The sequence below is a fragment of the Belonocnema kinseyi genome, chromosome 7 (assembly GCF_010883055.1).
Source record: "Belonocnema kinseyi isolate 2016_QV_RU_SX_M_011 chromosome 7, B_treatae_v1, whole genome shotgun sequence".
NCBI classification, from domain to species: Eukaryota; Metazoa; Arthropoda; class Insecta; order Hymenoptera; family Cynipidae; genus Belonocnema; species Belonocnema kinseyi.
In genome coordinates, this window is record NC_046663.1 from 7,249,857 (window position 1) to 7,261,030 (window position 11,174).

The 11,174-nt window shown below is 30.8% G+C and overlaps 1 protein-coding gene across 1 annotated transcript; it reads left to right on the forward strand.

Moving 5' to 3' along the window:
- The first annotated feature begins 836 nt into the window (after positions 1-836).
- On the forward strand, positions 837-6,087 carry LOC117176332 (putative sugar lactone lactonase YvrE). The gene is made up of 5 exons (XM_033366571.1): positions 837-858; positions 1,407-1,616; positions 3,739-3,981; positions 5,545-5,657; positions 5,734-6,087. Exons 1-5 carry the CDS (start codon positions 837-839, stop codon positions 6,085-6,087), a joined length of 942 nt encoding a protein of 313 aa, XP_033222462.1.
- The last annotated feature ends 5,087 nt before the right edge of the window (positions 6,088-11,174 follow it).

Consider the following 11,174-nt stretch of genomic DNA (forward strand, 5'->3'; position numbering starts at 1 on the left):
TGAGCTTTCCTGTTCATACCTAACCTTCTTTTTCCATGTGCCACTTTTTACACCTCCAAATCTCACCTTCTAATCTTAATTCACACCTTACTTTCACTTCCACATTAAGCCAGTCACTTTTCTCGCCTTATCTCCACACCCTTACACTTCTACATCCACGTCTACCTCTAAAATCCGTCCAAATAACCTCCCTAGAACCTCGCACATGACCAACACTTTTACACGCTGAATCAGAATTTTAAAGATTATAAAACACATTTTTTCACAAGATAGTTTGACCTTCAAACGAAACAGGTGATTAAAGAAATAGTTGAATTTTTAGTTTTTTTTTTTTTTTTTTAATTGAAAGATTAATTTTCAATGTAAAGAACGAAGTTTTAATGTAATTGTTAATTTTTCAACTTACGGAAGGAATTTTCAAACTAAAAGATGATTCACAACCAAAAAAAATAAGTTCCTAAAAAAATGGAATTCTTAAAAAAACACATGAATTTTCAACCAAATCATTTTCTGAAAAAAAGTATTGGTAAGATAGGAAAATTGATTTTTAAGAAAAGAAAAAAAAAATAAAACAGATAAATTTTCTGTAAAAAAAGGCAATAATTTGTTATTAAAAAATACTTCAATTTTTAACCAAACAAATGAATTTTTCAACAAAAAGATAAAATTCAATAACTCACGAAACACAGTCCAAAACTTATAACTTATAACTTATAAACTTATAACTTATAACGCTTATATTCTGTCGGGAAATGGGAGGGAAGCAATTGAGGCAGAATCTGGGCTCTAAAGGAATACTTATAAAGGTTGTTTATTAGTTCGTTGATATCCGATAGATGGCCATTCTCGGATACCGAGGTTTGTAACTGTGCATGTTTCAAAAAGCGCGGGCCTTTTTAAAATCAATAAATACTATGATTAGTCATACAAATAAATATTTTAAAAAACTTTCTCTATTTAATTTAACGAAGTAAATTAAATTGTCAAAATATATGGCCTTTGAAAAAATGTGCGATATCTTCCTTCCAAGAATGTCTAATGTCTGTCATTTTAGTTTCTCTATTATATTTTTCCAAGTTTAATATTATTCAATTCGAATCATAGTGTAAAGTGTGCATCATTCACTTACAAAATCTTTTATGTGAGGCAATACAGAAGTGACAAAAAGGCCCTATTAGAATAATTTTAATGCACGTCTGAGGTCCATACAGAAACCATTCATCATTTTGGGTTCCTTTTCAGCAAAAGATTTTTCTTTCTGTTGTAGCTCTTTCTTAACCAAAAATTGCTTCTAATAGAAACCCCAGTTTTTTCTTTATACTTATCTACTAATAGGCTACGAAACCATTTTCTTTAGACTTAAGGCGCCTACTTCGACTAATCGCTAATAACAATTTCTTTTGTAGAACTAGGTCTCCTGTCTTTTGCTGTTCCTGTTGAAGGCCAAGCCGAAGAATTTGTGGTGGGTGGTGGTAATAATATTATACTAATTGAATGGGATAGTTCCAAAAATCGGAAACATCCTCCTCATATTGTATTGGACTCAGCAATAGATCTTCCCCTAGGCAACAGATGGGGTTATGCAGGTGTCGATCACAGCAAAAAACTATGGATAGGTAAATAAAATCCACTGAATTTACACTTAGAATTTAAGTTAAATGAGAGGCGGAAACAACTCACAAAAATGCGGCCCAGTGAAGATAAAATTCCCTGGATTAACTTAATATATTAATTTACACTAGATTATTTATGGTAACCCTGGATTTCATAGTATTATTCTATAGTACATAAAATTATGACGGAGTGCACCGACTAAACTATATACTCAAGCAATTGAGCCGCCGGATCGAAAAAGTGCACATTGAGTTATTTTGACGGAAGTGGGAAGGCCCCTGGAAGCTTTTAAAAATATTTTCGAATTTTAATTTTTAAAGACTATATCTAGATTTGTAATTTTATTACGCATCATTTTTTCCACAGGAAAAAACTTGTAGCTTTTTTAATTTTCTAATTAATGTGAAAAAACTGTCTTTAAAAAAAAAACATTTTAATTCGTTTTTTACTTCAACTCGTGCTCAGTCAGTCGGGTTTTTGGATTCTTCAATAAAATTTTCAAGGTATGTAGTTCGAAATGGCCTTCGCCTGATAAAGCAAAATGAATTCAAAAATTTATTTAAAACAAATATTGTTAATTTTTTCTGATCCGTGACGCTTATCGAACTTCTCTAACTTGCAGCGTTTCGTTTATTAAGCGAATTTGAATCAGAAAAAAAAACTTCAGCAAGAAAGTTGTTAGCAACAGTACAAAGAAGTTTTCTGAAAAATGTATGCTCAATCAAATTAACATTCAAGAAACTATTAACTTCTCAAGTCGATAGTGGCTAGGTGACTCGCGCGCTGGCTGTTGCGATTCCGATTTATAATACAGTTCACCGGCGCCAAAAATAATATCTAATTAAGTAATTAGGTAGTATCAAAGTATCAAAGTGTTATTGACAGAAGCTAATTTTTTGTAACTCTGAACTCATAAAACTAAAAACATTTTTTTGTCAAAAAAAAGTTACCCTTTAAACATAGGAATTTTAATCGTTCATGCGTGAGGGCAACTCAGCTGGGCCCTGCGCGTGGGCCCTCGTCGATTTTCCCCGCATGGCTCACCCATATCCGGGCCCCTCCGGGCAGCCATTTTTTAAATGATGGATGAATTGGGCTTTTTCTACACAGCCGGATTGATTTTCTACCACAAAACACTATTTTTTAAAGAATACATCAATTTTCAACAACATAGAAGAATTATCCTCTGGAAAAGATAGCTATTAAACTGAAAAAGGAATAGTTAAATTTTCATGTTAAAAAATTGATTCTAAAAACCAGAATAATTATGTACCGAAAAAGACAATATCTCAGAAACATCAAATTGTTAACCTAAAAGAAGATTAGTTTTCAAAAAAGTATAGAAAGATTGGATTTTCAGTTAAGAAAATTAGCCTCTACACAATTTTAAACAAAATAACTAAAAACTATTTACATTACCTGCGTAAATTACTGCGATTACCTAGATTATTCTGGACTACAAGTTAATAACTTGGATCAAGACAGAAATAATTTTAAAATTACGTGATTAGAAGTAGATTACAAGTCGATTACTTCAATTAAAAGGAAATTATAAATGGATTACTTCAGATCAGATGTGGATAACATCAGACAAGAAGCAGATTACGAATAGATCACTCCATGTAAGAAGTGAATTACAAGTGGATAACTCCAGATGAATAGTGCAAGACATGTGGCTTGCTCAAAAGAAAACTTATTATAGGTAGATTACTGTATATTGACTTGTAATATATGTAGATTACTGCACAATACTTGAATTACATCAGATGAAAAGTCGATAACTCTAAATTAGAAGTAAATTAATTTAGATTTTAAGAAAATTACTCTGGCTTGGTAGCAGGGGCGAAAAAATGTCCATTTAAGCTGCAAGCGAAAGCTAATTTGGCTTCGTTGGCACCTTCGTTTGGCGCCCTCGTTTGGCGCCCTCGTTTGGTGCCCTCGTTTGGCGCCTTAATTCGACCCTGCTTGAAAGTGTATTACGCCACAAGACTCTAATCCTCACGAATTAAAATTGGATTTCCGCGTATTATTATTTCGGATAACCGATCGGTCCAGCGCCTTACCTGAGTTGTTTCCCCTTGGAAAATTATTATAATATATTTAAAATTGCATATCATATTCCAGTGACGACGAACGATAATCCGGAAATTTATGGAGAAAACTTGGGAATGGTGTACCGTTTGAATAAGGATAGGAAGCTAAAAAAAAAACTTGTTGGCCTTAATTCGATCACTGGTGGATTCGCGTGGGACCATCCTTCGCCGGGAGATATCAAGCGTGGAGTGTCTTACAGATTCTATTACGCCGATCCTCCGCGAAAACAAGTCGCACTCTATGATTTCATAGCGAGTAATGGAGAAAAGATTGGTATGTTTCTAATAAAAAAATTTCGCCTTTGGTCAAAACTTCTTTACAAAATTTCTCTGTCCCCGGTTCTTGTTTGAAGTTACCTGTTCCAAGAGAAAATTATAATTCTCTAAGAAATTTACTATCTACAAATTAATTTCCAACGAATCTGTTGAACTCTGAAGCCAAGAAACGAAAGGGACATTCGACTGAAAAAGATGAATTTTGTAGCTATAACAAAGTAGTAATAATTTTTGTTTATAAAATTATTTTTGATTAGACATAATTCACAGCAAAGTTTACTACACAAAAAGACAAATTTTGAACAAAATAGATTTTCAAGCAAAAAACGCAACGAATTTTGAAAAAAAGCAGCTAAATTTTCAACCAGAAAATTTTAGGATCAAATATTAGGATCCCTAAGCAAAAATATTATGCTCCAACTAAGCAGTTGCATTTTGTGGCTAGGAAGTATTAAATTTATATGATACAGGTGAATTTTCAAACCATAAAAAATGAATTTTTAACAACATAATTAATTTTCAAACATAAAGCTAAAGATTCTCATAATTTTTAAAACTTAAATGAGATTAAAATCTAATTTACAATCCTATTTAACATTCAAGATTCAAGTTTATGTGCAAAATTCCTAAAAATAACTTGAAAATTTGACATTACTTGTGCCGAGAGAGCCAATAGTTAAATCTTTACAAATAGAGATTAACTTTTAACAAAAAGTAGAATTTATAAAATTAATTTACAAATCAATTTTGAATAAGAAAAACGAATTTTCAACAAATACATAAATTTTCAATGAAATAGTTCATTTTGAACCAAAGAAATTAATTTTTAAACAGGAAGGTAAATTTTGAACTGAAAAGAACAATTCTTTCCGACAAAGTCGAATTTTCTATTAAACTCATAAATTCTCAACCGAAAAAGTTTATTTTTTCCCAAAAAGGCTGAATTTTAATCAAAATATTTAAATTTTCATTTGAAAAACTGAATGTTCAATTAAAAAAAAAGATCTTTAAACAAAATACTTTAATTCTTAACAAACAAAAATTTACGTTTCAATGAAAAAGTTGCATTATTTTTGTTAAATACTGTATTTTGACAATCACGAATAAAATTCTACAAAAAGGTCCAATTTTTTATCATAATAGTCAATTTCCTAACAAAAAACGGGATAAAAGTATTTTAATTTTCAACAGTATTATTCAATTTTCATTTAGGATCAATTTTGTATCAAAAACATTGGATTTAAAAAATACATAAGAATTTAAAATATAGTAGTTGAAATAAAAAAAAATGAATTCTCAACAAAGAATGGAACTAGTTAAACTTTTAGTTGAAAAGAATTAATTTTGGTTAAAAAAAATAAAATTTCAATGAAGCAGTCGGATTTTGAATCCAAAAGATTAATTTTCGAGCAGAAAATAAAATTTTTTTGCGAAAATTCCCTGTTGCAATATAAGTTATATTCATTTATCATTTTTCCCATTATACACCCTGATAATAAATGTAATGAGTGGAATTCTAAGTTTTTGTAATATAACTCGTAATGAAAATCACTATTTTCAGAAAACAGACAACCGCTATTATGGCTTCCACGTCATAACCTAAATTGCGATCCGGGTCGTATAGCAATGGATACCAGAGGTTATCTCTGGGTGCCTTTAATTGGAGGTCGTGGAGTAAGGGTTCAATATCTTTAACCATATTTCCAAAAATCAAACTTTAAATAAGAAGAATATTTTGAATTTTCCGCAGGTTATTGAGTATAATCCAATGATAGACCGGACGTTTAGATTTATTGACATACCCGCAGCCAAGGTCGGCGCATGTGTTTTCGGAGGTGATGCAATGGAGATTCTATTTGTATCAACAATAGGATATGAATATAAAGAACCTCATCAACATCGCCCACATGCCGATGAAGGTGGTCACATTTACGCGATCCGCAACCTTGGCGTGAATGGAGAGCAGCTAAGAAAGTACTTCGTGAACGAGGCTAAACTACCGCAGGAAATAATACAGGCTCGTGCACGCAGGGCTCTTCCCCCTTCTCCTGGGAGAAGAAGCCTTATCAGGCTCCTTCGTGGTGCGGGAGGTTCCCGCGCGTGAGCCATAAAATTTCGTCAACTGGCCGCCGCGCTAGATGGTGCACCAGTCGAGTAGAAAGAAGCTTCAAAACTTAAACAAGTTTTCTAACCTCAAAATCGGACCGATATAACCGAAATTCCTTGTAAATTACAAAACTATGTATTTCGGTATTTTAAAGTCAATAATAAAGACTTTCGATATTTGACTTTAGAGTTTCGATCATTTTTGTATTTATTCACTAAATTTCTCTCATTTAAAAAGAGCAACAATTCGTTATTGATCACAATAAGTTGAGAGGACAAGGATTCGAAGTGCGGCCTAGCGGATGTGTATTACTTCGTGTTGCCTGAGATTACTTTCGAATCAATAGGATTACTCTGGATTATATAAAATCGTTAAAAATTACTCTACCTAAACTGTAAACTGACGCGATTTTTCAATCAAAAATAAAACAAGAGCTTGTAACGAAAAGGTTTAATTTCAAACCGAAAACATGAATCATCAGCTTGAAAGATTGATTTCCTAACGAGACAGGTGAATTTTAATAAAAATAAATAAATTTCCAATGAAGTTGCATTTTCAACGAGAAAAGATTAATTTCTCATCCAACTAAAATAATGAACTTTGGAGCAAGAAACTAGCTTTCAATAAATTTCTCAAATTTTCAAAAAAGAAATTAAATTTTTAAACAGTCATCGAGGTTCAGATGTTATAGTGATTGTCCGATGTTTCAACACTGCAACCTTGGCAGCCACACTGTCGCGGGTTCGATTCCCGAAGCAGGGGGAAGGGAGTCTAATGACTATATTCTTCCATGCGACTACAAATATTCATTAAAAAAAAAAAAGTTTCAACCAAAAAAGATAAATAAATTCTGTTATATAAATTACTTTAATAATTGTATGGTTATTCTGTTCTGTCTACTCGCCTAATTAGGGTCGGCTTAACCAATAGGCTAATATAGGATATGGCCTAGGGGCGCTTATTCGATATTTTAATCAAATAAGAGAGATAAATTTTTAACTGAAAGAGTTAAATTTGCCGTCAGAAGATAAATTTTCTACCCAAATGCAAAGATTGTTTAATGAAATAGTTCAATTTTCAACCTCTAAAATAATTTTTCACCTAAAATGATGAACCTTTAACCCAAAAATAGCTTTTCAAGAAAATTGTTTGAATTACCCACAAAAAATTCATTTTCAAGCAAAAGAGGTAAATGCTTAACAAAAAATATAATTCTTGTCATATTAACTAAAAAATTATTTCAAATAAAAAATTGTTGAATTCTACCAACACAGACGAATTTTTTTTAAATAGTTAAATCCTCAACAAAAAATTGAATTTCCAACTAAAACAGTGTTCTTTTTAACTAAACATAGTTCGTTTTGACAGTAACGTTTTGCATTTGTGTAGTGCAAAAAAACACTATATAGGTGATCTTAATTCGGTTTCCAAATTTCCCGCGCTCGAGATCTTGCGCTGATTGGTCAAAGGCTTCGAGACTCAGAAGACTTGCGCAAAATATAGCTATAACCTAATTCTGAAAAAAGGTTATGTTCCCCAGGATTCACCGCGCATTTTAAATAAATAATTAGTTACGAATTTAAAAAAACTGGAACACAACATTAAAATTGTTCACAAATGCATTCAAGACGTGCATTAAGTACTTTCTTCAAAATTAGAGTTGATTTTTACTAATGTAACGGTACGTGAGTGATATTTGACGTTTGACAAGTGTCAAAATCGTTTTGTACTTCGAACTTAATTACTTAAATAAAGTGAATATCTGCAGGTTGTACGTAATTAATTGCTGATAAAAACTGTTGTTTTACTTATTGAATTAAATATGGAAATCAAACGCTTTTGATTAACTGAAACGAAAATTGTAATCCGTATCATTATTAAAATTGCGAGGATGAATCTGAGATTCAAATGATGAGAGGTAAGAAGCGGCGAATTATTCTTATAAGCTGGGTTCCCAGCGACCTTGAAAATTTCATCTCCGTTACTATAGAATGTTAAAGTATACCATATTACAAAATATTACTAAAGATTTCAAAATGTTTCAAAGATTTAAAACTATTTAAAAGGCTTTTGAACACATTTTATAAAGACGTGTATATCAGATTTGAAATATTTTAGAAGAATTTCACAAAGATTTTTAAACTTTTAAAAGATGTAAATAGTTTCAAAGATTTTGAAAAGGTTACAGTACACCAGATTTAAAAGATTTTAAGACATTTAAAAGATTTGAAAAGGTTTCAAAACATTTTAGAAGATTTGTTTACTAATTATAGATTTCAAATAATTCAAGACTTTCAGCGAATAAAAAATATTTCGCAAACAAAGATTTAGGAAAAATTTCCCCAAGAAACCACGTCCTGAGAATTTTTGTGAACACATTCTAATATTGTGTTACATTCTTTTTAATTCGTACCTGATTATTAATCTGAAATGCGTGGTGAATCCTGAGGAACATAACCTTCTTTCAGAATTAGGTTGTACGTCTTTTGCGCACGTCATTTGAGGCTCGAAGCTTTTGGCCAATAGGCGCAAGATCGCGAGCGCGGGGAATTTAAAAACTGAATTAAAATCGCCTATTTACTACTTTTTTAATTACACAGATGCACGACGGGTGGCAATGCATACTAAAGTTTATATCATTATATTCCTTATGACTACATAGTAAACGTCCTTACTGTATATCGGCATTCGTATGACATAACATTCCTTTAAAAGATAACCTAAAAATTTTATTTTCAGGGGGTTTTTGAAGAGGAAAGTAAAATAACAAAACTCATTTTGTTTAAAAACTATGGAACCGATTATGATACTATTATCCTGAATCCGCTATTCTCTTGTTTCGGGTTGATTGTCGAATGTTTTCATTGTATCCTATTGCTGACTGCGATTGCCAGTTATTCTCATGATTTCGATCTGATTTTTAAATTTTTTCGCCACATATTACGGCCTGTCAGGACATTAAATTTCTGAATCCGTTATGCACTTGTTTTTAAAAAAATTTTATTAGCATCGTTCAGCAGTAATAATTGTACTGCATACTCACTTTCTAATTCCGGAATGGGGTGACCATCCGACCGGATTTCCCTTTACTAGGTTCGAGCTGATTGTCAAATTTTTTCATGGCAACTTACAGCTAGCCGTGACACTGACCTTCTGAGTCCGTTATTCATTTATTCCTCACCTTCAATCACAAAAGACAAGCTTTCTACAAAATACAAAATGAAACGATAATGTTTTAAACAAGAAGCTAAATTTTCAAGCAAGAAAAATAATTTGTTACTAAAAAAACTAATTTTTATCCAAAAAAATGAATTTTGAATCAAAAGGATTACTTTTCCACAGAACAAGACGTATTTTTAACAAAATCCATTATTATTTGACGCAATACATGAATTTTAAAACAAATAGTTAAATTTTGAACAAAAAAGATAAATTTTCATAAAAAAAGGATTAGTTAAATTTTTAGTCAAAAAATTAATAAGTAACAAAAATAACGATTTTTGTACAAAATAATTAAACTTATTTAGAAAATTAATTTTATACCAAAATGATAAATTTGTATTAAAATAAATACATTTATTTTAACCAAATAGTTGAAAATTTAATTGAATAAGATTCTCTTACAATAAACAACAAAATAATTTCAATTAAAGTTAAAGAAAATGAATTTTAACAAAGAAGAAGAAATTCTCAAGTCAATTTCTCAAAATAATTTTTTAACAAAATACATGCATTTTGAACCAAATAGATGAATTTTCAGTTTTAAAAAGTAGTTTACAAACAAACAAAAAAAAGCGAATTTACGATAATTTAATTAAATTTTCTATAAAGTAGATTCATATTTCACAAAGCAGCTGAATTTTCAACCCAGAAGACTATTTGGATTACCTACCGAAATGACTTTGATTTATTTGGATTTACTGTGAAAGGTAGACGGTTATAAATTTAAATTGCTTTGAACCTAATAAATATTAAGAAATTCGTAACTTCTTGTATTTGCCGTGTGAAAAGTCAAGAGCCGATTAAACTGTTTTAGAATTTTCCACCAAAAAATTTATAATATTAGATCGGAATGATTTTCCAGCAAATAGTTGAATTTTCAACAATTACTCACGATTATGGGTGCATTACTCAGGATTAAAAAGGAAATTAATCTTTTTTCCCGCAAATGTAGGTTTTTTCAAATGAAAATTTAATTATTTTGTTGGATATCTAATTCTTTTATTGAAAATTTAATAATTTTGTTAAAATGTCACCTTTTATTCGAAACTTTTGTTACTTTGTTGAAAACTTGTTAAAAATTTTTATCTATCTGATTTCAAAATTCAAACACTCCGTAGAAAATTCACCTATTTGTGATTGAACATTAATTTAATTTTTAAATTCGATTATTCGGATAAAAATCTATATTTATTTAGGTATAAACTTAAACTATTTTGTAAAAAATCAAGTATTTTTTCGAGAATCTAATGATAGCTATTTTGTTTTAAATGCAAATGTTTAGTCTGAAACTAATTTTGTAGAAGTCGAAAATTTATTTATTTTTTTTTTTTTTTTGAAAATGGTTCAAATTTAATATTATAATTTTTTGGAGGGAGAGTTTTAAGCAAGATGCATTACAAATTTTGGAATGTTTGTAAGGATAAAACAATTAAAATTTTGAACGATCTACGTTTAAAGATGGTACGAGTATAAACTCTGAAATTTCTAATTCTAATTTATTAGCTTCTACAGGATAATACTTTTAAACTGTTATAATTTTGAATGCTTTATTGTAACATTAAATATTTGTCTTTTTATTTTAACGTCCCGCGAATAGCGCCAAACAAGGGGTGGAAGTAAAGCAGGTTGGAGGAGTGTTGAAGGTTTTGTACTGGAACGAAACAGGGCAGAATGAGGACAAAAAAGATAGGCGGGGTAACATACAAGTTTTCGACTATGTACTATAAGGATGAGATAGAAGGGATTAAAGAAAGGGTAGGAGACTTACTAGAAGAGAGAGAGGAGGGTATAGTGGTACGGGGAGGAAGCTTTAATTAGAAAATTATGGAGGGAGGGGGGCCAGCGCCGGGAAGGGAAGCGCT

Bases quoted from the DNA above. Each gene is read 5' to 3' on its own strand.
- LOC117176332 (XM_033366571.1), top strand. From the start codon at position 837: ATGGCCATTCTCGGATACCGAG. The intron at 3,982-5,544 runs GTATGTTTCTAA...CACTATTTTCAG, and splicing joins GAGTAATGGAGAAAAGATTG to AAAACAGACAACCGCTATTA. The intron at 5,658-5,733 runs GTAAGGGTTCAA...AATTTTCCGCAG, and splicing joins CTTTAATTGGAGGTCGTGGA to GTTATTGAGTATAATCCAAT.